This window comes from Eucalyptus grandis, chromosome 6 (assembly GCF_016545825.1).
Source record: "Eucalyptus grandis isolate ANBG69807.140 chromosome 6, ASM1654582v1, whole genome shotgun sequence".
NCBI classification, from domain to species: Eukaryota; Viridiplantae; Streptophyta; class Magnoliopsida; order Myrtales; family Myrtaceae; genus Eucalyptus; species Eucalyptus grandis.
In genome coordinates this window covers 16,363,550-16,388,566 of record NC_052617.1, presented here as the reverse complement: position 1 = coordinate 16,388,566, position 25,017 = coordinate 16,363,550, and the positions used below count along the sequence as shown (strand labels likewise).

Sequence of the window (25,017 nt, the reverse complement as noted above, 5' to 3'; positions counted from 1 at the left end):
AAAAAAATTAAGAAGAGTAATAATTGCTAATTAACTAAGACGAATTTTTTTAGTTTGGAAGCCATTCAATTTCGTACTTAATCCGCAATGTAGTCTCAAGCAATTGTTTATATCGATTCATATATTACTTGATTTGTTATATCAATTGAATCGATTTCACACAACTAAAATGATCCATCTCTTCTGTCGATTTTTAGGGCATGCTCTCTCAAAATTAATCAGATGCATTTGAGATTTTACTTTTAAATAGTGTAAACCAAACAAAGTAAAAAGTTTCCGGGGGCAAAACTGGATTGGTGGAAGTGAACCTAAATAATCTGACCTTTCAGTTTATAAAACTTGAATTAGAAAAAAGTCAAATTTGGATGGGCGTTAGTTGTCCTCGTTAAGGGTTGCTTGACCTAATATAGGATATTGATACCAGGAAATTAATGACCAGACGAGAACAAAAGTGATAGATGTGGTGGGTGAGGCATTGTTTTGCGGATGGACGCTCGTGTGGCTCCTGCAAGTTGACTCAATTAACACCGGCCAAAAGAATTAGAGCACACGTCCTTCATGTGAAAATATAAATAAATGAGAAAAAAAACTACGAGCATTTCAAGATTTGTTCTTTAAGGGAGAAGACAAATTGGGATATTTGGGAAAAGGTTGGAGATTTACCGAATTATCATTCAAAGCGTTGGAGATTTTGTTTACTTCTGAATTGCGATTTTTTTCCTCATACGATGCGATACCATTGTAATTTGCCATAGATTTATTGTGGAATTTAATTGAAAAGTTTGAGATTGTAATTCTCTTATGGGAGTCCACTATTATATAGAGAGATTTGAGTTGGGGAGTAACTCTTAAATCAAAGCCTGAATTTAGTTTGAACTTTGGTAATATTAATCACCAAACATGGTGGTTCTATCCTTGAAAATGTATATAACTTATAATTATGGTTATATGATATTTGTATCTTTATAAAAAGGAATGATACAAAAATAGAAATAATAAAAAATTGGTGATCGGATATTCAACTTGAAGAGTTACTCTTAAATTAAAAGCAAGAAATGAGTGCTAACTTTGGTAATATTAATCACCAAACATGGTGGTTCTATCCTTGAAAATGTCTAATTTATCATTATGGTTATGCATTATCAGTATCTTTATTAAAAAAAATGGCACAAAAAAGAAAAAAACTTAAAATTGATGATTATATATTCGACTTAAAGAGTCACTCTTAAATTAAAAGCGTGCAATTTGTTAATTCAGTTTTTTTGATCAATTTTGATAAAAAAAAAATTGTAATTTAGGACTAGTCATCGATCCCCAGGTCGCGCCGGGGCCCGATTCGATTCGACAATTCATACGAAGCGGGCCAAACGGGGTCCGTTGGTAACCCGAATGATTTTCCCGCCCGAACATTTTCGGTTCGACAACCACCACGCCGGGCGCGATTTCCTAAGAAGCCAATCCGAGGGGCAAATCCGTCATTTCGGAGCGTCCGACGGCCTTCCGTGAATGTCTCGTACGACCGGCCCCGGACGAGGGCGTATAAAAGTAGGCGGCCCCGCAAGTCCGCCTGCTTTCCCTCTTCCGAAATTCGATGATTCTCTCTCCTCGCTTCCGCAACTCCCCGACCCTCTGCACCCGCCGCCCGATCAGGCATTGATCTTCGGTCAAACCCCCGATCCCCGCCAAGTCAATTCGCGAGAAGCCTTCTTCTGGGGCTGCTGCCGGAATCACCGGTTCGTGCCGCGCGGCGTCGTCTGTTCGGTGGGTCTTGGTTCTCTGTTCCGATGCGCGGAAAGGAGCGCTTTTTGGCGTTTCGGTTTGATGAGGGAATGTTGGGTTCGTCCGGTTTGGTCGGGGAAATGTTGGGTTCGTCTTGGTTTGGTGGTTCTGTGGAGATTATTGTTAGTGTTGTGCCTGCTCCCGTTGGTCGGCTTTTGCGAGTTTCGAGTTTCTCGAGGTCCCCGCTTGTTGTGTGTGCGTGGATCTGTTGCAATGCAGGGCATCATCGGAAACTGATTGGAAAGAGGATGCTGCCCGTAGTGGCATTCGTCTCGCGTTTTTCTCTTAGAGTAGTTTAAGTTCGTGATAGATGAAACTTGAGGCATATCTGTTCTTGCAGGCCGATGAATATTGGAAATTCTCTTGTTTTAATGGGATCGTTGTATTGGGTTCCTACTTTTGGCAGCTTGTTTTGCTGGAAATGTCTGCTAGCAGGCAGGGATTAATGTAGTTAGATAAAGATCGTTTTTTTTTGTTTATGTTACTGATCAGACTTCCGGTTCTGTATTTCATTTTCCTCCTTTTCTGCAGAATCTGCATCGAGATGACGAGTTATACCCCCAAAAACATTCTCATTACCGGGGCTGCTGGTTTCATAGCATGCCATGTCGCCAATCGGCTCACTCGCAACTTTACAGAGTACAAGATTGTCGTGCTTGACAAGCTCGATTACTGCTCGAACCTGAAAAACCTCCTCCCATCTAAATCCGCCCCCAATTTCAAGTTTGTGCAGGGAGACATTGCCAGCGCGGACCTTGTCAACCATCTCCTCATAACAGAATCCATTGATACGATAATGCACTTCGCCGCCCAGACCCATGTCGACAATTCTTTCGGTAATAGCTTTGAGTTCACCAAGAACAACATTTATGGCACTCATGTCCTTCTAGAGGCATGTAGGGTCACTGGCCAGATTAGGAGGTTCATCCATGTCAGCACCGACGAAGTTTATGGAGAGACAGATGAGGATGCTGTTGTAGGAAACCATGAGGCCTCTCAACTTCTCCCTACGAACCCCTACTCTGCAACGAAAGCTGGAGCAGAAATGCTCGTCATGGCATATGGCAGGTCCTATGGGCTACCGGTGATAACGACCCGAGGGAACAATGTCTACGGTCCGAATCAGTACCCTGAAAAATCAATCCCGAAGTTTATCCTTTTGGCCATGGCAGGAAAGCCTCTTCCAATTCATGGAGATGGTTGTAATGTGAGGAGTTACCTCTACTGCGAAGATGTCGCAGAGGCTTTTGAGGTAATTCTACACCAAGGTGAGGTGGGTCATGTATATAATATCGGGACAAAGAAGGAGAGGAGGGTGATTGATGTGGCGAAAGACATATGCAAGCTTTTCTCCATGAACCCGGAGATCAGCATCCAGTTTGTGGAGAATAGACCGTTCAATGATCAGAGGTACTTCTTGGATGATGAGAAGCTGAAGAACTTGGGTTGGTCTGAACGGACTAGTTGGGAAGAAGGGCTGAAGAGGACCATGGAGTGGTACGTCAAGAATCCTGACTGGTGGGGAGATGTCTCTGGCGCTCTGCTTCCTCATCCGAGGATGTTGATGATGGCTGGTGGGGTCGAGAGGCATTATGATGGGCCTGAAGAAGGCGAAGCATTGCCTCTTCCATCTAATTCTGATCAGACCAACATGGCAGTTTCAGGCGAGAAACCATCCTTCAAGTTCCTGATTTATGGTAGAAGTGGCTGGATTGGGGGCTTACTTGGAAAGCTCTGCAAGATGCAAGGGATTCCGTTTGAATATGGAAGAGGGCGTCTCGAGGACCGGTCACAGCTCTTGGCAGACATTGCAAATGTTAAACCGACGCATGTCTTTAATGCTGCTGGCGTGACTGGTAGACCCAATGTCGATTGGTGTGAATCCCACAAAACTGAAACAATCCGCACAAATGTCGCCGGAACGCTGACATTGGCTGATGTCTGCCGGGAACATGGACTCCTTGTGATTAACTTTGCCACCGGCTGTATATTTGAGTACGATGCTTCCCATCCAGAGGGCTCTGGCATTGGCTTTAAGGAAGAGGACAAGCCCAATTTCACTGGCTCCTTTTACTCCAAAACCAAGGCCATGGTGAGTTATATTCAGAATTTCTTTTCCAATTTGCAAAATGCCATCGGGAAGCTGATGATTTATATCGCCTCTTCTTCTTAATCAGGTGGAAGAGCTCTTGAAGGAGTATGACAATGTCTGTACCCTCAGAGTCCGTATGCCTATCTCGTCGGACCTCAACAACCCCCGCAATTTCATCACCAAGATATCTCGTTACAACAAGGTGGTTAACATCCCCAATAGCATGACCGTCTTGGACGAAGTCCTCCCAGTTTCCATAGAGATGGCGAAGCGGAACCTGAGGGGTATATGGAACTTTACGAACCCCGGAGCTGTGAGCCACAATGAGATCCTGGAGATGTACAAGAGCTACATTGACCCTGATTTCCAGTGGGTTAACTTTACTTTGGAAGAGCAAGCGCAGGTGATCGTCGCCCCGCGAAGCAACAACGAGTTGGATGCGACCAAATTGAAGAACGAGTTCCCCGACTTGCTATCAATCAAGGACTCGCTCATCAAGTACGTATTCGAGCCAAACAAGAAAAATGTCACGGAGTAACTGGCTTTCAGGGTAGGTATCCGGATCGGTTTCCTGCTTAAGTTACACGAAACGGCCTCTTACACTTCTTTTAGCTTTCTTTAGAGTTATCGTTGTTCGTAATTATCAGCATCAGGTGCTCCTCCTGTCAAAGAAATTGAAGTTGAATCTGTTAGGGAGTTCTTTCTCTGTTTATTTGATTCTAGCTCACCCCATGTGACGGTGGTAGAAGCTGACTTTGGAGATGCCACATTGTATTTTAATAAGATTTAACCATTTTTTGAGCGTTCATCCTGTGTGTCATCCTATGTACTTAGCGTACTACAATGTATGGTAGGGACATTTTTCTGTCTTAATCAATGTTTGGTGTCGTTGTTCTCCAAACAGTCTCCATACTGCAATTTTTAGTAGGAAAGTATATGGTGGTCGACTATTGGAAATGCAAACAGAAAGAAGCTCCATCTTCAGTTCCATGCATCCCTCATTGCTTTCATTCAACTGCAAAATTATTGAGTAGAACCGTTTTTCCGTTCCCTTGAGGGAGATAAGATGAAAATGGTATGAGATGCTGCACAATCCATCATATCTCGACTCGTTGCACATCCAAGATCAGGTCGACTGCCACAATGCAATGTGGGATCTACCCAGCACATCATTTAAAAGAAGACGGGATTGACCTGTAAAATGAAACTTGGCAACTCGATGGCAAAATTTGTGGGAGTACGTGGTAGATGAACGGAAACGCCTTTTGTAGCTCATCTTATAGTTGTTGAAGCCCCATAAATTGAAGATGAAAGGGAGTATTCTTATTCACAGATATGACAGAAGGCAATGAATCTCTCATCCTTTTATATAAATTGACCAATTTCTCATCCTTCTAACGCGGGATCATCTGAAGAAAATCTCCAAATGAAGATGATCAAAAGCTTCTGACATCTTGTCAGAATCTAGACATCGAACTACTAGATCTCAGCATAGCTAAACTTCTAAGGATCAAGAAGGTGTTCTTTCTTTCATGAATCAAAGATTCTTCAAGGATTCCTAGAAACTGCGTAGCAATGAGCGTAAGTCAAAATATACACTTGACTATATGGACAAGGAAATGCAACAGCAAACTCAAGGCTTTTACTATACGCTATGGACATGCAAGAAGAGATTAAGGTTTTCTTTGACTTGACAGCACTGGTTACACCCAGCAGGTCAGGACAAGCAACTCAAATGAGGTGATGAGATCCATCGACACTGCAAAACAAATCAGACATATCATACAAATCAATCACCATGCAAATCGTAGGTGAACATAAGTACCAAAGGACAGGCCAAAATTGCAAGTTACATAGGCATACCTTTAACAAACTAAGTTGCTTCAACGTAAAGGGCTATAGCCTGGCTTGTGGATGACTTGAGCTCTGACATGAAAAAAATGCAAAACATTGAAATGGGCATGCTTGAATGAGAAACAAAGAACTTGCGCAGGTGTAAAAACAAGTTAGCAATGAGCAAACCTTCTGATTCCATCTGCAACCAATCTCTCGTGCAAATCAATGCTTGACGGATATCTGGGTCAAGTGAACTTTGAACTTGATCAAGCATTCTGGGCCCACTAGTAAATGTTGATTCCAGACCGCCAGTTGACATGGGGGTGCCCAAAACATCTCGTGCCATCATGGACAATATAGGGTAGCGAGGAGTGTGAACCTTCCACCAATTTAAGATGTTGAAATCACAATTACGAGGAAAGACTGGTTCTTCCAAGTACTTGTCCAAGTCAGATACCCCACTTTGATTCTGAGATGTCTCATGGAGGAACTTGTCAAAGCCCTTCAGTCTATCTCTAGAGTCACTGCACATACTGGGCAAGCTGCTGCCAGGTAAAGCTGAACCTTGATCAACCAATGAGGAGCATATAGAATATGCATCGAACAATTGTTTAATCCCATCAGATATCTCTTTTATTCTATCCAGAGCTGTACTGCCATATATCTGAGAGTAGTAATACTCGACCAACTTCACCTTGAATCGTGGATCTAAAATGACTGCGGCAGCCAAAGACAAACTACATTTATTCCAGTATTTGTCAAACTTAGTTTTCATCTTCTGCACAATGTTACTAATGAAGTCATCAGGATTCTTGCACCATTCAATCAACTGGATGTGTACATGGCAAATCTCTGGGAAGTAGACATTCGCAGTTTGACATCTGTTGCTCGAAAGGACAATAGCAATTTCATACAAAACTTTCAAATATCCACAAACAGTCTTCGCCCATTCCCATTCTGTGTCACTTAAAGCAGATGTGTACAAGGGGTCGTGCTCTTTCAAAAGAGAAAACGCACCCCTATACTCTAATGCTGCTTCAACCATGAGATATGTTGAGTTCCATCGAACTGGGCAATCAAGTGCCAGGCTCTTTGGGCTATTAATTCCAACTTGTTGAGCAAAATCATTGAGCTTCTCTTGATTTACCTTTGAACTCTTAATATATCTCACGCTTCCACGAATCTTACGTGTCACCTCTCGCAGCGCTTCAATTGCATCTTGCACGATGTCAGTCACAACGTGTGCAGCTGAACGAACATCCAATAATTGACCAGCACTCAACTGAGGCTTGCTCTGAGAGATCTGCTCTTTAATTTTCATGACAATACCCTCGTCAGTGGAACAATCATCAAATGTCACAGCAAACAACTTACAGTCGACATTCCATTCCATTAGGCAATTGATAATTACTTCTGAAAGCATATCTTCCGTGTGAGAAGAATCGAGTGTAACAAAATTAAGAATCTTCCTCTTCAGCCTCCAATCCTCATCAATGTAATTTGCTGTCAAAGACAAATATTCAGCATTTTCTATTGAGAACCACTTTTCAATATTGACATTGATTCTGCCTTGCAGATTATTTAATGCCAAACGCACTTTCTCCTTCTCTTTTCCGTAGATTTCCATGCAGGAATTCTCAACAGCACCATCAGATGTTACATCAAATAGTGGCTGAATGTTCTTGACAAATACTTTAAATCCAACATGGTCAACCATGGCCAGAGGGTAACCATGCAAAATGATCATACGGGCAAGATCAAGCCTACTGCGATCTTGATCAAACTTACTGCTTCCAAGACTAATGATTTCATCACGCTTCACCTCGTGATCATACTTTAAAGCCAGAGGCTTAGCAAAATCTTCTTTTCTCTGTCCCTCGTCATAGCTAATGCCAGCGAGGGCAAGCGTGCTTTCCTTTTTCCTTCTTTTTGCTGAAAGCAGTTGAGACACGTCGTAGTTAGATCGTTTCAAGCATCGCATCAAGTGATTCCTCAAATGTGTTGTTCCACTATTACTTGATCCACTGAGTTTCTTCTGACAGTGTAGACAAACAGCATAACATATATCGGACTTTCGGATGCGTTCAAAATGATTCCAAACAACAGACGTCAACCTTTTTGGTTTCTTGATAGCTGAATCATTTGATAATTCCATTGCATCAGGTCAAGATGAGCCAAAAGCTGCACAGCGTCAAACCATATGAGTGATGCATAGATCCCTTTTGCAGCAAGAAAAATCTCTCCTATGATTCCTATTCACAGATTTTTCATCACCTTCACATCAAAATTAACACAAAAAATACGACATGCAATTCTCGAAACACATTAATGCAACCTTTCCACAGGAAACCACAATTCCTTTCTAAAGATGATGCGATAACTCTTGTAATAGCACATGAACTGCACATACATACAGGACTAGAAGGCCAACGAAGAGATGGAAAAAGAGAGACACTGATTGGCCAAGTCCTAAAAGGCTAAATCCACACCAATGCATAAAACACTCTACACTGGGAATATAACCCAATCATATGCATTTGATGTTACTCGAGAGATGGCGAAAATTCATCGACATGATCCAGAACCCACGCCGGAATTATCGACTCCGTCGAGAAACATACAACAGCTAAGCTACACCATGCAAGCCATGCACTATTTTAACTCCATGTCCTAAAATGACCAGAATTCAGCACATGGGTGGCAAGAAAATCCAAATAAAAAGCAAGCCCAGCCAATGACTTGAACCAATCTTCCACCACACCAGTCACTGCACGAAGCACTCAATCAACCGACAACGTAATTCTCGACCTCAAATTAAACATCTCGACAGGTTCTTCAAGGTGGGTCAGGACACGGTTCGGAGGAAAGGTGGGGGGGGTGGCCAGAACACGACCAGAACGCGCGTAATCGGAACGTAAGACGCGAATGCACGAGGAGAGAGAGGCGGGTCTTACCGGCGAAAAACCCGAGCGGGAGCGGGAGCTGCTCGCGGCTGGTCCGGAGTCCGATCGGAGGATCCGGCAGAGTTTAGGGTTAGGGGGTCGGGGAAATGGACTGGTTTTGGGTAAGATCCGAGCCGGACGATGAGGAGATGGGGATTGGTTGGTATTCTCGGCCGGTCGACCGGAAACCGGATCCCGGGTTTAATACGATCCGGAGAATACGGGGAAAAGGAAAAGAAAAGGTGGAGCAACCCGGATACGGACCCGGGTGGGTTTTGGACATTGGCCAAATCCAACCACCCGCCGAGGTTCGGGTCCGAATCCGAGGGTGGATTGCTGGACCTTGAGATCAAAAGGAAATTAAACTCTACACATTATGCGTGTAGAGATCAAAAGGATATTAAATTTAATGCACGGGGAAATGCAGTTCTTTGTCTGAGTTTACTAAATTCTTCCGTCCTGGTTAGTAACTTCTTAATAAAAATTAATTTCAAACATCTCAATCAATAGCAACTAATCCCCAACCCCAACACACTCGTTTAACATCCCAATAGGTTAATCTTTCTCTGGGAAAAAGAGGGCTGGCCGGTCCACTGGGCCTGGGTTCGTGGAATGAACCGGGGGGATTAACGGAGCAACTCGGAGAAGCCGAAGAGAAGCGAGGGACGGAACCCGTCGCAACGGGCCCGGCGGCAGCGGCAGCAGCAGCGGCCGCGTCGAAGAAGGTCCGTAAAGGGACTCGCACGTGGCGGCCGGCGAGGGGGTTGGCAACTGAACGACCACGTCGCACAGGGCGGCGGCGGCGGCGGAGTCGGCGGTGCACGCGAAGGCTGCCGGCGTGCGCTCGCAGGCCTCGCACATCCACGCTCGCTTGTTGGCGCCATGGACGCCGGCATTGTAGGCCGGGCAGAGGAAAGCCGCGTCGGCCGCGCAGAACACGGTGTTGACCTGGCGGGCCTGCAGTTGCCGCACGGCCCGGCGCCCTCCTCCGAAGCTCTTAGCCGCCGCAGTTCCATCGAAACCCGTCGTCCGCCGTTGCCGAATGACGTTGCTGGAATCGCTGAACAAGTGAACAGAGGAGAGAGAAGAAAGAGAGTCTGAAATTGGGGCCCACTTCGGACACGCGTCGCTTCCTTACGGCCCTTCCTATATGTTGCGTTGGCACATTAGACGTAGGCTCGTAGCCAATGTTTTCTCGCATAAATCGAGCTCGAGCGACACCGCCAATGCTCGCGACGGAGCCGCGAGAGAGATCGAGAGAGGAAAGAAGGAGCAGAAGAAGATGGTGAGGAGGAAGCTGCAGCTGCTGCTGCTGCTGAAGCCCCTGGACGATTACGCCGTCGCCGCCCAGTCCCACGGTCTCCCTCGCATCGCCAACCCTCAGGTCCTCCGTCCACTCCTCTCTCTTGCGCTCCAACTGTTCGACGAAATCTCTCAACGAAATATACGGAATCGATCGGTCGATTCCGCCAGACTTTCGTATTTTGACGCTGGGCGAGTTATGGGCAATCTGGGTACAATATTTATGTTTCCGACGTTATGTGACGTGGGTTTGTCCGATGAAATTTTTCCAGATCCTACATCATCTGGACAGCAGGAGCAAGGTGCACCGCGAGGCCATACGGTTCTGCCAGAACGTGCTGCGGCGGAAGCTCGTCGACTGGGAGCCCATCTTGCGCGACAATGTGTCCCAGCCGATACGGAACGTGGACATGGTCGTCACTGTTGGCGGCGACGGCACTCTGTTGCACGCCAGCCATTTCGTGGACGACTCCATTCCGCTTCTCGGCGTGAACTCCGATCCTACGCAAGTTGCTGAGGTATTCTCGGTTTGTTCGATTTGCTTGTGTTTTTTGTGGTTTGGCCGAGTGTTTAAGCGATGAGAAATGAAAGCATCCATGAATTATGATATTGCTTCTCTGCAGGTTGAAGAGTTTGGTAATCAATATGATGCAACGAGAAGCACCGGCTTCCTCTGTGCAGCAACTGTCGATAATTTCGAGCAAGTAAGGTGTCATATATCTCTATCCAAAAGTAGGAATTTTGTAGACCAATTTACTTTTCCATCTTCTGTAGATGAGTGAAAACTTCTAGTGTAGTTGCGCCAGGACACAATCTTATGCCAACTTTTGTGTCAATGAGATTATATGTGCTAGAGTACCGGATCTTCTGCTATAAAGGGAGGGATTTTAATGTGTGACAACGTAATGGTATATGCATTTGGCATCGGCAATGCTCAAGTCCCTAGCTTGGTCCTGCCTGTCTTAGGTTTAAGATTTCAGAGTTCTTGCTCCGCTGGCTTTCTTAGGTAGATATTTATCATTAATCTCGGTTAAAATGATGCTGATGCCAGTATAGTATCATGGGAATGTACGCAAGCAAAGTAAATATACGAGTTTGAAAGTCATGTTTGATATGGTAGAATCTGGTCACTACACTGTGTTGTATGTCCAACGAAACTCGACAGCCTTCATGTACAGTTTGACCGTGAGATCTGTCTTAATGATTGGAAGATCTCTTCCAGATACTAGATGACATTCTTGAGGGTCAACTACAACCATCTGAACTATCGAGGATATCAATCTGTGTGAACTCAGCACCGCTGTCAACATATGCTCTCAATGATGTACTAGTTGCACATCAATGTCCAGCAGCGGTCTCACGATTCTCATTCAGGTCAGGGGTGCTATGCAATGTGCTTATGACTCTCATTTTGGTTGGTCATGTTCACTATCTAAATGTCAACTACTTGTTTACAGAATCAAAAGGAATGGCCAGTCATGTTCCCCTGCAGTGAACTGCCGATCAAGTGGTCTCAGAGTCTCGACTGCTGCTGGATCAACGGCGGCAATGCTCTCAGCCGGCGGATACCAAATGCCCATTTTATCTCGGGACCTTCAGTACATGGTAAGAGAGCCTATTTCACCCGGAGCAGCTTCTAATCTGATGCATGGATTTCTCAATCCCGACCAGAACATGGAAGTTGCATGGTTTGGCAAAGAAGGTGTGATATACATTGATGGCTGTAACGTGTGTTACACAGTTAAGGATGAGGACACACTTGAAATATCTTCTTCCAAGGCCCCGGTTCTAAAAGTCTACTTGCCTCCTCGTTTGTTAGAAAAGAGAGTACTTCCGATTAGGCGGACTTCTGATGCAGAGAAACTGAAAGTATCTCGCCTGTAAATAACACGTGAATAGGTTGATGTCTCTTGTACCTGTGTCTAGTTATGCTCCCAAGTCATGTGCCGCTGGAAGAGTGATATATGGGTAGGGGACAGCTTCCCAGCTGTGGGCTGCTTATTAAAATGCTTTGTTGACAAGAGCTAGAACTAAAGAAGTTGAAATTTTTTGAAGTTGATTATTAATCACAGTTCCTAATGTGCATTCGGATCTTACGATGCTGGAGTAGTTTATGCAGTTCTCATGGTTTTCTAGTGCCTATTCTAAGCATTCAGAAATGGTCAGCATCGTTTGGACTCGTTACCTTTCAGGCCATCTGTTGTTGTGATGGCACCTGATGGTCTTCCTTACTTGGATAAGCATATGTTTGAATTGATCGGTGTTGGCCGGTGGGCAGTTTTGCCTTGATGTTGGATCTGCCTTTTACCATTTAAGTCCAATAATGGGACTGGGATTGAAATTTTGCTGGAATTTCTGGACTGTGGCAATAAATATAGTTGTGAACTTTGAGACTAGTCTCAGAAGCAATTGGTAAAATATAGTGAGGCCCAAGCCCCTCTCTCCCAACTCCAGGTAGGTATTTTCTTCCCACCATACCTCCCATCTGAAAATCATGCTGAGTTCTAGCATTTGCTCCATGTACTGGACTGACTGAATGTTCACGTGGGGGGTTGCTCCATTCGTGTAATTGCGCCTTTCTGGACATCGTGACATGGAGGCCCACTGCATTGAGAAACTCTTTATTTTCGTGCAAAGCGGACCACTCGATGTCTTTACTGTTCCGGGTACAGTCCTGGAATGTCCTCTTTGCAATCGTGTTCGTTTTACAGGCGATTCGAAGATCTAACACCAGCCAGCACTTGGCAACGCTGTGGACCCCAAGATTACAAAACCAAGCTGCGATCTACTAGCATAACTCTCATGTGCTTTAGGTGCCCCCATGGATTCATTCCAGCAGTTAATTACCCCAACGAGGCCAAGTGGACGTAAGCCATGACTTAAAAGAGTCACGGATGCCAGCTAGAAACAGGTCGAGTCTTATCCGGATTAGGTTTTAGCCTTGCCTTAGCGGTGAAATGCCCTCTAAAATGGTCTGGCAGTGAAATCTTATCTCACCTTTGTAGAACACCACCATTAGATCATCAACAAAAACAAAGATGATTACCAAACATGTTAGAAGTTTTATTTTTCGGATGTTAATTCAATTTTAAACTTTTTTAATTAAATGAATAGTTCTAAATCTTTTAATCAAAGAATTGGTGAAAAATCAATGACGTGGACAGCTGGTTAATGTTGATACTTTTTATAATATTTTTAAATTTTTTTTTATGATTTTTTCTTTTTCAAAGAATTTTTTTTTTAAATGGTAAAATTTGTCTACGTGAGTGTTGCCTGTATCGGGAAATTGATTAGAAGGACGAATTTAGGGCAAAATAAGTTAAATTAGAAAATTTATCCGGAAATTGATTAGAAGGACGAATTTAGGGCAAAATAAGTTAAATTAGAAACTTTAGAATTGAATTAACATTGATAAATCTAAGATCATTTTTACATTTACTTTGTCTAAAAAAAAATAAAAATAAACGGGTGGGATTAGCCTCTGACCAGCATGCGTTAGGACACTGTGAAACGTGATCCGATCTCCAGGTCCCGCGTGCCTAGCGGTCGCCTGATCATTGGAGGACCAACGATTTCCTTTTTTTTTTTTTTTTTTTGGGAGCCCCCGGAGAGACAGCGAGGGCGGTCTCCTGCGCCGGCGACACATGACTTTCAAAACCGCCCACGTGTCCACCCCTCCGCCTCCACACCCTCGAAAAAGAAAAATAAATATCCCCCACCACCTTCTCCCCCAAAATCATTTTTTTTATATTCTCCCCGCCCCACACACCACCTTTTCTTCCAAAAGGAACCCCGCAAAAAAGGAGAGAATCCCACTTTTCCCCCTTTCCCCTCTTGCGGTCAGCTCTCACCTTCCCCCCGTCGCCTTAAACCCTCTCCACTCCTTCCACTCGTCTGCTGCTCCATCTTTGACGCGCATTAAATTCCCGCGACTCCGAAATATCTCACCTCCCTCTCCCGCAGAATCCCTAGATTCCTTCCTTAGCTCCTCCTCTCTCTCCTCTCTCTCTCTCTCTCTCTATAGAAAATTCCTCATCTTTGGCGGCGGCGAGAGGCGGTTGCGAGAAATTTCCGGTCGCGGGTGGTTGCGTCGGGTGTGTATGTGCGTGGGGTTGGGGTTGGGGTGGGGGAGATGAAGATTCAGTGCAACGTGTGCGAGGCGGCGGAGGCGAGCGTCCTCTGCTGCGCCGACGAGGCGGCGCTCTGCTGGGCCTGCGACGAGAAGGTGCACGCCGCCAACAAGCTCGCCAGCAAGCACCAGCGCGTCCCTCTCTCCACCTCCGCTTCCCAGATGCCCAAGTGCGATATCTGCCAGGTATCCTCTCTCGCTTCTTTTTTTTTGGGCTGAATCGGTTTTTCTTTCTTTTTTTTTTTGGGGGGTGTTCTTCGGTGAATTTTTGGTGACGAATGATTTGTCTGTTTCTTGCGTTTGTCTTTGTTAACTTCTGGGTAGTTCTCGCGGTCTGTGCTTCTTCTTTCCGATGACGATCTCCCGATGGAGGGATTGACAGATTATGGATTGTTTTGTAGCTGACTGGTGGCAAAGTACTCTGGAAATTCTTAATTCATTAATTTCATTAATTTGATTAGAAATTTAAAAGAGAAAAGATGAAATCTGTTAATTAGGAGCACGTTTTGAAAATTTCTCATCATTTATTAAAAGTGAATTCTTTGTAAATAATGCGGCGTGTAATGTTTTCTCACGCAATTGATGCCCATCACCCTTGATTTGGGTGGCTGGTCAAATTTTCAAATTATGACTACCTATGTCAAGGTGACTGGAGGCTGCCCGCGTAACAAATTTGTGACGCAGGCTGTGTGCCATACATAAATCATTTGAACATTGTCATTCGCAGATCAAAAGATGTAGTTTCAGCTCAGCTGAAATGTTCAGCTCTATAAGCTTTTTGTCCCCTCTACACAGAAGGATTGCCAACTGGTTTATTCATTTGATGAATGATCAGTTCTCATCCATTGAGTGAGTCTCTGATTGCCAAATAGTATTTCATGTGTGGATATAAAGAGGATGTAATCTTCTCTCTATATGTTAGAAGAAGAGAGGTTTTATGCATCCTGTGGGGAAAGTTGATGTAATTTCCATTCCTTTTGAAGATGGCATGGCCACGACGTCAGCTTGATTCGCAATTTTCACTTCTTGGATGTCTTTTAAATGAAAAAGGGAGCATTTTCTTTGTCAAATTTAATTGATGCAATGTGCATTCTCTTGACAGGAGACGGCTGGATTTTTCTTTTGTCTAGAGGATCGAGCATTACTCTGTAGGAAATGTGATATAACCATACACACAGCGAATACATATGTGTCTGCTCATCAGAGGTTTCTTCTTACTGGAGTGACAGTGGGTCTTGAACCTACTGAGCCTCATCCCTCCTCTTCTTCGATAAATTCACGGCCTGGGGAAAAGATCTCTGAAATGAAATCAAAGTCTTCTTCTTTGTCAAATGGAGGCAACCAATTGCCATCACATAATGAGTACAACGATATTCCATCTGTACACACTGATGGCGTTGGAAGCTTGATAAATGCTAAGTTGCCATTTTCTGGGGGTTCTGCAGCATCAAGCATGCCACAGTGGCACCTAGATGAACTTCTTGGGTTCAGCGACTTTAACCAAAGTTTCAGCTTCATGGGCAATGGATCGTCTAAGGTGTGTGTTCTGCCAATTGTTTTCCGTGTTTCCTGTCACTGTTCAGGTGATTTTGTTGATTCTCCACAATCAATGCCAATGTTTTGATGTGTTCCATTTGTTGTGGGTGGGTTGTGCTTCTGGTGGGATCGATGGCAGAACCTCAATTTCTCGGTCCACCATTGGGTGGGTTATTCACGTTATTGTTTGATCCATGTTCTTACCTTCATGTTACATGAGCAAAAGATGCTGCTAGTCTTGCAAGAAGGTGGAATTTTTTGGCAGTTCATCATTTTCGTATGATGTCTCCTGCTACAATTTGTCATTTTCAATTTATCTATCATTTTTGAAATTTGGTTCATGTAAAGCCGAGTCAAAATTTCAGGTCAAGCCGCGTTGCATTTGAATTTATTCTTGTGCGCAATGAGGTCAAATTTCTGTTTGTTTCAGTTATTTATCTGGTGTTTTTTTTTTTTTTTTTTTTTTTTTTTTTTTTTTAATTTGCGTTCGGTTGTCTTCTTGCTTTCATGCTTGAGATTAGTGGAGATAAATGCACTTGTGTATTATTCCATTGAAAGTTCTAGATGTGGGTTTTTTTTTTTTTTTTTTTTTTTTTTCACTCTGTAGGTGTTTGGAAAACTGCCTGTTACTTTGAGATGGGATGAGCAGTTCTCCTAAAAATAATTTGAATTGAGTGGTTGAGAGGTGAGAGATTGTTGTAGCAGTGGTCCAGCTAGACGAACATCAATAGGGTCTATTGTTCCAGTCCTAAAATTTGACTCCATATCTACCTTTTAATAGAAAAAAGGAGAAAAAGGAAGGAAGAAAGAATCAGGTGCTCTTTGGTCTTGAATCTTGATGTACTTCAGCCATTTCACATCTGAGTCATGCAGGGACGGAGTTATCTGTCACTAACAATACTATTGCAACTCTCAGTATGCACAAAAATAAAGGCTGACACGGTCCGTAATATTCTGTTGTTTTGATGAGGTCTTCCAGGCAGACAGTGGCAAGCTTGGAGACTCTGATTGCTCCTCAATCATGAGAAGTTCTGAAGAAACAGTTGACGAGTGCTTGGGCCAGGTTCCAGATGCTTATTGGGCTGTGCCTCAGATGTCTTCACCTCCTACAGCTTCAGGTTTATACTGGCCAAAAAGTGCTCGGCGTCAACTGGATGCTGCTGTTTATGTTCCCGATATATCTTCCGCACCAGAGAATGATTTCCTGTGTCAAAGAAATGATCGCAGCATAAAACGCCGAAGACAATCTTAGGCCATGGGTTCAGCACAATCAGGTCCTGTAGAGAAAGAAAGAAGAAAAAGGGAGGGGAGGGGGGTGTGGGGTTGGATTTACTTTTGTGGCGTGCCTTCTTAAACTTATTTCAGTAGTCTCATTATGTCTTATCGCTGACAGTTTAAAGCTTCCCAACTTCTGTAGTAGGTCAAGTAGATATCTCAAGATGGTATGACGGACCGAGTAAGGCCGAAGTGAAATTTCGGGCAAGAACTCATGGATAGCATTAGTTCCAGTTTGCTGTACTGTAATGACTCAGGTTGTATGCTGGAGAAAGTAAATTCAATCTCAATAAATGGTATTTTCGCCGTTCCGAGCGCAGAGGACTGCCATGGTAAGTGGATGGTGGTGAATGCAAAAATCACGGACGTATGGTGGTGCAGTCCGTCGGATTGCAGACAATGATTTGAGCGATGACCATATGACGTGAAACTTTCATTCCTCTGATGTGAAGCCCTTCTGCTGCTTTGTTTTGGCCAAGCACCTGTCTTCATGTATAAAGATACGGCCGGTCTCAACTCTTTTCGCTACACGAGTAGATGACACTTTCGTGATTACGAAAATGCACCAATGTGATGATCTTTAGAAAGTGAGTAAGGATGCGTTTGAGGTCTTTTGCTTGGTACCACATCATTGAGGTTTAGGAAAAATGGTGCAAATAATCTTTGAATCTTGGTTCGATGTTTAACTTGATCATTGAATTTTTAATTTGTTCAATTTGATTTTTGAAATGTAACCCATGTTGTAATGTGATCTCTGAATTTATGATATATAATGTATGTTCAAATTAGGTTTACGGATTACTTGTGTTATTGTCACTTTTTGTATATTGTTTTCTTTCGGGTCTAGACGGGAGGGTGACGCGGGAGCCCAACTGGCGTATGGACCATAGGATCGGAAAGATTCCCTCGTGACCGTAGGTCCGATGCCCCTAAACAAAAGATCTGCCCGGTCCCGTCCCGTCCTGTTCCGTTCCCACGCCCGTTTATGCCCAGGTCGAGCTCCACGATAGTCCGCATCGGGCAGCAGCGGTTCCTTCGCTGGCACTCAAAGAAAGCACGCACGCGGACGCACACACAGGCCCCGTTCGAAACATGTCGTCTTTGTCAACGCTCCTCCTCCTCCCTTATAACCCTCCCGCGATCCCTCCTCCCCATCGCTCCTCCCTCCTCCTCCCCCGCCTCGCCGGCCCTCCGGAAACCGCCGCTCCTCCCCGGCCTCCGCCGCGACCCCGGCCCCCGACCGGCGCCGCCGGGAGCGATGTCGGCGCAGGGCGCTCTGTCCGAGGCCCTGGCCCTGATCCAGTCGGCCCCTCCCACGTGGAAGTCCGCCGTCTTCAGCAACCTCCTGATCTTCGTCGGCGGCTCGCCCATCCTCCTCGCCGGCCTCTCGGCGTCCGGCATCGGCGCGGCTTTCCTCCTGGGGACTCTCACCTGGCGCGCCTTCGGTCCCTCGGGGTTCCTCCTCGTCGCCGCCTACTTCGTCATCGTAAGCCCGACACTCTCGACATCCTGCATTTGATTCCGCCGCTTGTGGCTGTAGCGTTCTAGTTGCGATCGAAGATTTCGCGCTTCGCGGAGGTTTATCTCCATCTAGTGAGAGACTCTGATTTGCAGCATCCTGATAATTTTGGAGTGTTCCTGGTCGCTAATCTCTATCGGTGTGCTCCGATTGGTAGTCATGTCTGCTTTTGATTGTAATTTCTCGTTCTCATTGTACGGTCCTCTTCGTTTGCTACTCTCACTTTTGAGCTGCCGCTCATGATCGTTGAAGTTAATTTGCTGCGTTCTGAATTTGAGATTTGAGTTCTGTGTTAATTGAGTTGGATCCCTTAGGGAACTGCAGCAACGAAGGTGAAAATGGCGCAGAAGGAAGCTCAGGGGGTTGCTGAGAAGAGGAAAGGAAGGAGAGGGCCTAGAAGTGTGATTGGTTCCAGTGCGGCCGGTTGTGTCTGTGCTTTCCTTTCTATATTCAGCGTAGGAGGAGAGGCGTTCTCGCCTCTCTGGTTACTTGGGTTTATCGCTAGTTTCTGTACTAAGTTGAGTGATACTGTTTCGAGTGAGATCGGCAAGGCTTATGGAAAAACGACGTGAGTAATCTTTCTCACCTGCACTTGAGTTGATGGTTGATACTCGAATCTTGTGTTTGTGATGATAACTGATCATTTTTGTGCTGTCTCATGATATGTTCTTCAAATTAATGGTAATTTTGAACTCTCCCCTTTCTTCTGTGATATATTCTTCCTGTTTTTTGCTAGTACTTTGTAGCCCTCGAGTCATTTGCCTTGAGATTGATGTAATGACTGCAGAATACGTCAGATTATTACAAAGAGGCTGAAGAATGATACTAGTGATTACATGATCTATTGGTCTAGAGAGCACAACTACTTGCTTGGCAGTGTCTAGTCAGGTTATGTTGCATGGGATGCAGAATCATAGATGTACATGTACACATATATTGAGAGGGAGGAAGGGAGGGAGATAATTTCTTTAGGAATTGAACAGTTTAATCATAATGGAACCATCAGTTATGTAATTTGAGGAAATTTCTGCTATATCTTTCCAGTAACTAGACAGCTAACTTTTGGCGAACTTGGCATTTGAAGTGAGGTTGCCTTTGTGAAAGTGGATATCATGCTTGAATGCTTCTGCTATTTAGTTCCTAGAAACTATTTGCTTTCACCATTCACCATATATGTAACTCATCATGTATTGATGGTTCTTCTTCAACAGGTACTTGGTGACCACTTTTAAAGTTGTTCCTCGTGGAACAGAAGGTGCTGTAAGTCTCGAGGGAACAATTGCTGGAATTCTGGCATCAGTTCTTCTGGCCTTAGCCAGTTTTCTCCTGGGTCAGGTACTTTGGTCTTTCCAATCTAGGCATAATTCTAAAATATTTTGCCTGGACTTATTGTCTGATTCCTTTACCTAATCGTGTCATGTGCATTATAGGGCCTGTCTTATTTGCTTTGCTTTGCTGTGCTTGCTAATGCTGTGGACACTGCCAAGGCTATGTTTGCTCAATTTTAATGGTCTGGCATTTACTCTGCTTGCATGTCCATACCCCAGTTTTTAAATTTGATTGGTGCTTCTGTTTGGATTTATCAGCTAATGTGCGACCTTACTTTGTCCGTCATTTGCTTACTCTCTCTCTCTCTCTCTCTCTCTCTCTCTCTCTCTCATTGGGTCGAGACAGATAAAAGCACCTGAAGCCATCATATGTATCTTAGCTTCACAGATTGCTAATCTTGGCGAGAGTATAATTGGGGCGGCCTTTCAAGATAAGGAAGGATTTCGTTGGGTAAGGACTTGTCTCGATTCCATCACATTCATTTCCTGTCTGAGTTCAAAACTTGAAAGTGCCTATTACTAGATGATCATTAACACACCACGAGTGACGACAAATTACGGAGATTCATCTGTATCTGTCACGGATCCAGCTGGTCTGCTTCATTGCATTACATCCTAATAGTAGCTCACAATTTCTCTGGCTTCCTTATGCAGCTCAACAACGATGCTGTCAATGTCATTAATATCTCCATGGGTAGCATATTGGCCGTTCTGATGCAGCAAGCCTTTGTTCCAAATTTGTGACGGCACAAGTATCAACAGTACGAGCTCTCTAACATTGATAAAATCAAGCTAATCTAGACATACAGAAGGGTGAACGAAGAGAGAGAGAGAGAGAGAGAGAGAGAGAGAGATCCTTATGCCGAAAGCGGAGATACCAGATTTGAACAAGGGTTACAATACTGTAGACGGGGGACATATAGATCCCTTCAAATTCAGCAGCATCAGCATTTAATTAAATTCATCTTGTACAGTGCTCCTTTCTCTTAACGAGGCCAGACTGAGGACCATCGGGGGTCGGTCGATGTAATTGCGGCATTCTCTTCGCAAATATGACTTTGTACTGTGCACGCAATGTGCAGTTCTTTCACTTGACATTTGGATATCCATATTGGTGAGAAGGGGAAGGGATATCGTGAAGCCATTTATCAGGACCAAAAACACCAAAACGATGTTTTCTCACGATAGGAGAAAAGAGCGTGAATAGCTTTGCCTCATCTAGAACTTCATGCCGCTCTTTGCTCCTCATTTAAAGCCAAATGCCCCGAAATCCTTCGAGCTTTACAAATGACAAGTGTGATCTCAATGTTAAAAAGAAAAAGAAATGGAGGTTGGTTAACTTTAATTTAATCGAATGTAACATGCAAAATACATTTGAGTCAATATCAAGAAAAATTTTAAATTATAAAATTATCTTAAATTATCTTTTACTATAAGACGGATTTAGCCTCTATTAGTTTCTATTAAATTTTATGATTAAATTACTAAGTTGAATGATATGTGACAGTTGACGGGTATATTAATTTGAGGTTTTTACATTTTATTTGTCATATATATCGGTTTGTGGTTTTTTTAAGGTATCAATCCAATTTAATAAAAATTAATGAAGGATAAATCATTCATAAATGCAAAATTTTGGGATTTTGGGTGGCAGGTAAATTTATAACATGTGTATTAGTTTAGATTTTTCGTGGTATTAATTCAAATATATTTTTGTTAAGTGTAAGTAAAAAAAAAAAAAATTATGAAAAGAAGGAAAGAGGCCATGGAAGGCCCAGCCCACGAGCTCGAGGAGTCCCTTATCCCCTTATCGAAATCGAACCAGATAGAGAAAATCAAGACGCGAGCTTTGGCTCCCTGCTCTTGAGCGCCAGAGAGAGAGAGAGAGAGAGAAGAGGAGAGTAAAATGGCGATCCTCTGTGCACTCGCAGCGTCCTCATCTCCTTCAGCCATCTTCGCGCCCGCCAACTGCAACCCCTCCGTCTCTCCTCTCTCTTCCAAGGGGAGCGTCGCCGGGCTGTCGTTCCCACTGTCCAAGCCCGTCGCCGCGACGGTCGTCGGCCAGCGCGGTTTCGCCGTCCGGTGCCAGAAGGACCTCTCCGTCGTCCCTCTCGACCAGCGGTGGATGTTCGAGGAGTCCGAGGTCGACGGACCTGTAAGAACCTCTCCCTTTCTCTCTCTCTCTCTCCTCTTGTTTGTGTTTGTGCACGTGTACCGTCCATTTGACTGCTCTTGTAGATGGATAGTAGGGACGAAGTCCGTGGTTTTCTGGGTTCTTTGAGAAGAGGCGTTTTGGGTAATGCAAGTTTTCCGGTTTGGTTGATCTTGAGTGGCCCAATCATCATGGGATGGAAGGAGGTCTGCGACGTTGGAGAAAAATTTGGGATGTCATGCGTGGTGTTGTGGTTTTCTTTTTTTGGTTTTGTAGGACATTTGGAACAATACGTGGTATCCTAAAGCTCGAGATCACGTGAACACGGATAAGCAGTGGTACATAGTGGATGCCACGGATAAGATACTCGGTAGGCTCGCATCGACCATTGCTATCTACATCCGTGGCAAGAATCTGGCGACGTACACTCCCAGTGTGGACATGGGGGCCTTTGTGATTGTGGTATGTACTTGAATTTTGGTTAGGCATCGCAGTATGTTACATTTGCTTTTCCAAGAAGACTAGCCGATGATTTAATTTCCCTGTCGTTTGATTTGAGGAGTGGACATCGCAAGATGCACACCATGCTTTATCATTTTTGACGTACGCACCATGGCCGAAATTACTACCTTCTTGTCTCAGTCCCATCTATTGGCCTCTCCCAATTAGGCATGTGTTTAACATGGTTTTTCCAACCTATCAGCTGGTCTCTTACAGTACTGCACAATCTGGATAGAAAAGGAGTTGAAAACATTGGACTCCAGATTATATAGTCTTCTTGCTGATGCTAGTTCAAATTTGTGTGACCTGATTCCCTTTTGTTAATTATACCTGAAATTTTCCCTATGATTATGCTAAATGACTGCTTTTGCTGGTTTGATAATCAACTAGTTCATATGTTAAAACTTTTCAAAGAGAAATGAAGGTTTGATCTGATACTCTTATCACTCTTAACTGTAAGCTAGGAAAAATAAGGTGCATGCCATTTCCTTTATCATGAGAGGGAAGTGGACATTATGATAAGAATGTTTACTTCTCCGTGACAGTTGAAACCTGCTATGGATTCTGCTGCAAGGATTTTAGATCAGTTCCTGTCATACAATACGTCATTACCATTTACTTGTGCACATGGTATCTATAGGTTAATGCTGAAAAGGTTGCTGTATCTGGAAAGAAGAGGACCCAAAAGCTCTACAGGAGGCATTCTGGAAGACCCGGTGGTATGAAAGTCGAGACATTTGACCAACTGCAGCAGAGAATTCCTGAGAGAATCATTGAACACGCTGTTCGGGGCATGCTTCCCAAAGGAAGGGTAATTTTATGAGCCTTAATAATCAAATCTGCACACCTTTCTCCCTCCTCCTTTTGCATTACACAGGCAGATTTAATGGTTGCTTTTCACCATAGTCACAACTTTTCAGACTGGTATTTCTGTGCGGCATTCTAGTGGTATCATGGGATGGGAGATTGAGGACATTAAGATATTTCATTTGCCGACTAGAAAGACCAGAAGTTTCATTACTGACATAAATACTGCTGTCCAAAACTAAGTAGAATTGAAGTAATCTAGATGCGAGAAATGAGAACACTTGATAATATTCTGCTCCAGCAATAGTGTGGCACACTTAATGCATTTTCAAAATAACCAAGTCTTATTTGGTGGCAGTAGCAATTTCTATTCTGCTTTTATATCTAATAACAGGAAACGGCTTAGCTTATATTCATTCAGTTGATCAATTTTGGCAACATCAGGGCTCCTGGTTTTCTCTTAGAATTCTGTTCTCTAACTCAAGGATGTAGTAGCCATATTATAGTAGAATTTATAGTTACCAGCTTCTTTCTGTAAGGATTGAATATGCTTTGTATGGCTGTTCGGTGGAACTGTATGAAGGTATGATAGACAGATAGCGCTAACGGTATGCACCTTGTTAACTTCTACCTGTTGCTCCGTAATCTATATTTGATATTTGAACTCTTCTAGGGCCTCACGTTGCTTCTCTTAAGTTCTTCCTCAATGCCTAAGATCATTCCAAGTAATAGAGTTTAGCAGCTTAGAATGGAGTCTTTTGTGTGCAGCTTGGCCGAGCATTGTTCAACCACCTTAAGGTTTACAAGGGCCCGGAACACCCCCACGATGCCCAAAAGCCCATCGAGCTTCCCATAAGGGACAAGAGGATACAGAAGCAGACATGAATTGGTTTTGGTATTTTGCCGGAGAGAATTATAGCAATTATGAAATGTCCTTGTAAAGAATTGCTAGTCTTTAGTTTCCTTTTTGTGCAATGAAGTTTGAATTTTCTTCATGTGCTCCCATTTCCATTTCAATCTTGTTGCCATCTATGCTTTGTGCCATGGATGTAGGCGTGCCATACTAAACTCTAGTCTGCCATCGTTTACTCTGACTGCTGAAGTGGAGTTCATTCTGCAACTCCACCTACAGTTTGTCCGTGAAATGAGGTGGATGGTTCTGTAATTTTAATGCAATTCATTGAATGTTTAGCTGCAACAGAGAATTTTTTATATTGGTTATCTTGCAACAGAATCGTTTAATTCTCATTAATGCGAACCATGGAACCGAGAAGCCTCTCCTAAGAGTGCTTATGTGGGTATTGGGTATATGGAATGCAATGCATCGTATTACTGAGGTTTACTTTAGTATGCCAATGTTAATTGGCTTTGATTGAATGGTGTTTTCTTTCAACATATCATACTCAAGGATGTTGTTATCTCTTGAAATTGACTCTCTCATAAACTATGAACCCACATTCTTAAAGCTAGAAAAAGGACTGAGACAGCTGAACGCTAGCCCGTAGCATTTGTAGAGGGACATTGAGTTCTTATGATTGTTGCGCGACCCTCTCCTACATTTGGGCGAAGGTTGTGGCCCTCCCCCAGTCGGCCCTTGTCTCTGGTCAGAAGGGTCGCTAGCCACAGGCGAGTGGGCTCCCGTCCTGTTTTTCATTATTATTTGTGTGTGTTTTTTTTTAAAGTTTAAGTTTTTATTTCTTTCTTGGGTTTTTTTATGGAAAAAAATAGATTAAGGAAGAAAAGAAAGAAAACAAAAGAAATAAATAAATGATGGAAATGGCCTTGATCATTTGTTGAGTTCATTAACATGGCACTTAAT

At 43.8% G+C, this 25,017-nt stretch overlaps 6 protein-coding genes across 6 annotated transcripts; 5 read left to right on the top strand and 1 right to left on the bottom strand.

The window, feature by feature from the left end:
- The first annotated feature begins 1,563 nt into the window (after positions 1-1,563).
- Positions 1,564-4,748, top strand: LOC104448610 (trifunctional UDP-glucose 4,6-dehydratase/UDP-4-keto-6-deoxy-D-glucose 3,5-epimerase/UDP-4-keto-L-rhamnose-reductase RHM1). The gene is made up of 3 exons (XM_010062461.3): positions 1,564-1,761; positions 2,311-3,871; positions 3,957-4,748. The coding sequence occupies exons 2-3, from the start codon at positions 2,324-2,326 to the stop codon at positions 4,407-4,409; spliced, it is 2,001 nt and encodes a 666-aa protein (XP_010060763.2). The 5' UTR covers positions 1,564-1,761; positions 2,311-2,323; the 3' UTR covers positions 4,410-4,748.
- A 424-nt stretch (positions 4,749-5,172) lies between these two features.
- LOC104448609 (zinc finger BED domain-containing protein RICESLEEPER 1-like) lies at positions 5,173-8,829 on the bottom strand. Its single transcript, XM_010062460.3, has 4 exons — positions 8,662-8,829; positions 5,894-7,888; positions 5,735-5,797; positions 5,173-5,630 (listed from the first exon to the last, which is right to left on the bottom strand). Exons 2-3 carry the CDS (start codon positions 7,860-7,862, stop codon positions 5,745-5,747), a joined length of 2,022 nt encoding a protein of 673 aa, XP_010060762.2. The 5' UTR covers positions 7,863-7,888; positions 8,662-8,829; the 3' UTR covers positions 5,173-5,630; positions 5,735-5,744.
- Positions 8,830-9,636: 807 nt separating this feature from the next.
- On the top strand, positions 9,637-12,204 carry LOC104448608 (NADH kinase). The gene is made up of 5 exons (XM_010062459.3): positions 9,637-10,033; positions 10,224-10,469; positions 10,575-10,655; positions 11,174-11,325; positions 11,409-12,204. The coding sequence occupies exons 1-5, from the start codon at positions 9,800-9,802 to the stop codon at positions 11,833-11,835; spliced, it is 1,140 nt and encodes a 379-aa protein (XP_010060761.2). The 5' UTR covers positions 9,637-9,799; the 3' UTR covers positions 11,836-12,204.
- A 1,556-nt stretch (positions 12,205-13,760) lies between these two features.
- Positions 13,761-17,202, top strand: LOC104448607 (B-box zinc finger protein 22). The gene is made up of 3 exons (XM_010062458.3): positions 13,761-14,266; positions 15,183-15,617; positions 16,596-17,202. Exons 1-3 carry the CDS (start codon positions 14,084-14,086, stop codon positions 16,866-16,868), a joined length of 891 nt encoding a protein of 296 aa, XP_010060760.1. The 5' UTR covers positions 13,761-14,083; the 3' UTR covers positions 16,869-17,202.
- A 659-nt stretch (positions 17,203-17,861) lies between these two features.
- Positions 17,862-20,833, top strand: LOC104448606 (protein VTE6, chloroplastic). The gene is made up of 5 exons (XM_010062457.3): positions 17,862-18,377; positions 18,725-18,978; positions 19,622-19,745; positions 20,085-20,189; positions 20,393-20,833. The coding sequence occupies exons 1-5, from the start codon at positions 17,877-17,879 to the stop codon at positions 20,480-20,482; spliced, it is 1,074 nt and encodes a 357-aa protein (XP_010060759.2). The 5' UTR covers positions 17,862-17,876; the 3' UTR covers positions 20,483-20,833.
- A 732-nt stretch (positions 20,834-21,565) lies between these two features.
- LOC104448605 (50S ribosomal protein L13, chloroplastic) lies at positions 21,566-24,412 on the top strand. Its single transcript, XM_010062455.3, has 4 exons — positions 21,566-21,893; positions 22,167-22,352; positions 23,032-23,202; positions 23,967-24,412. The coding sequence occupies exons 1-4, from the start codon at positions 21,645-21,647 to the stop codon at positions 24,081-24,083; spliced, it is 723 nt and encodes a 240-aa protein (XP_010060757.1). The 5' UTR covers positions 21,566-21,644; the 3' UTR covers positions 24,084-24,412.
- Positions 24,413-25,017: the final 605 nt, after the last annotated feature.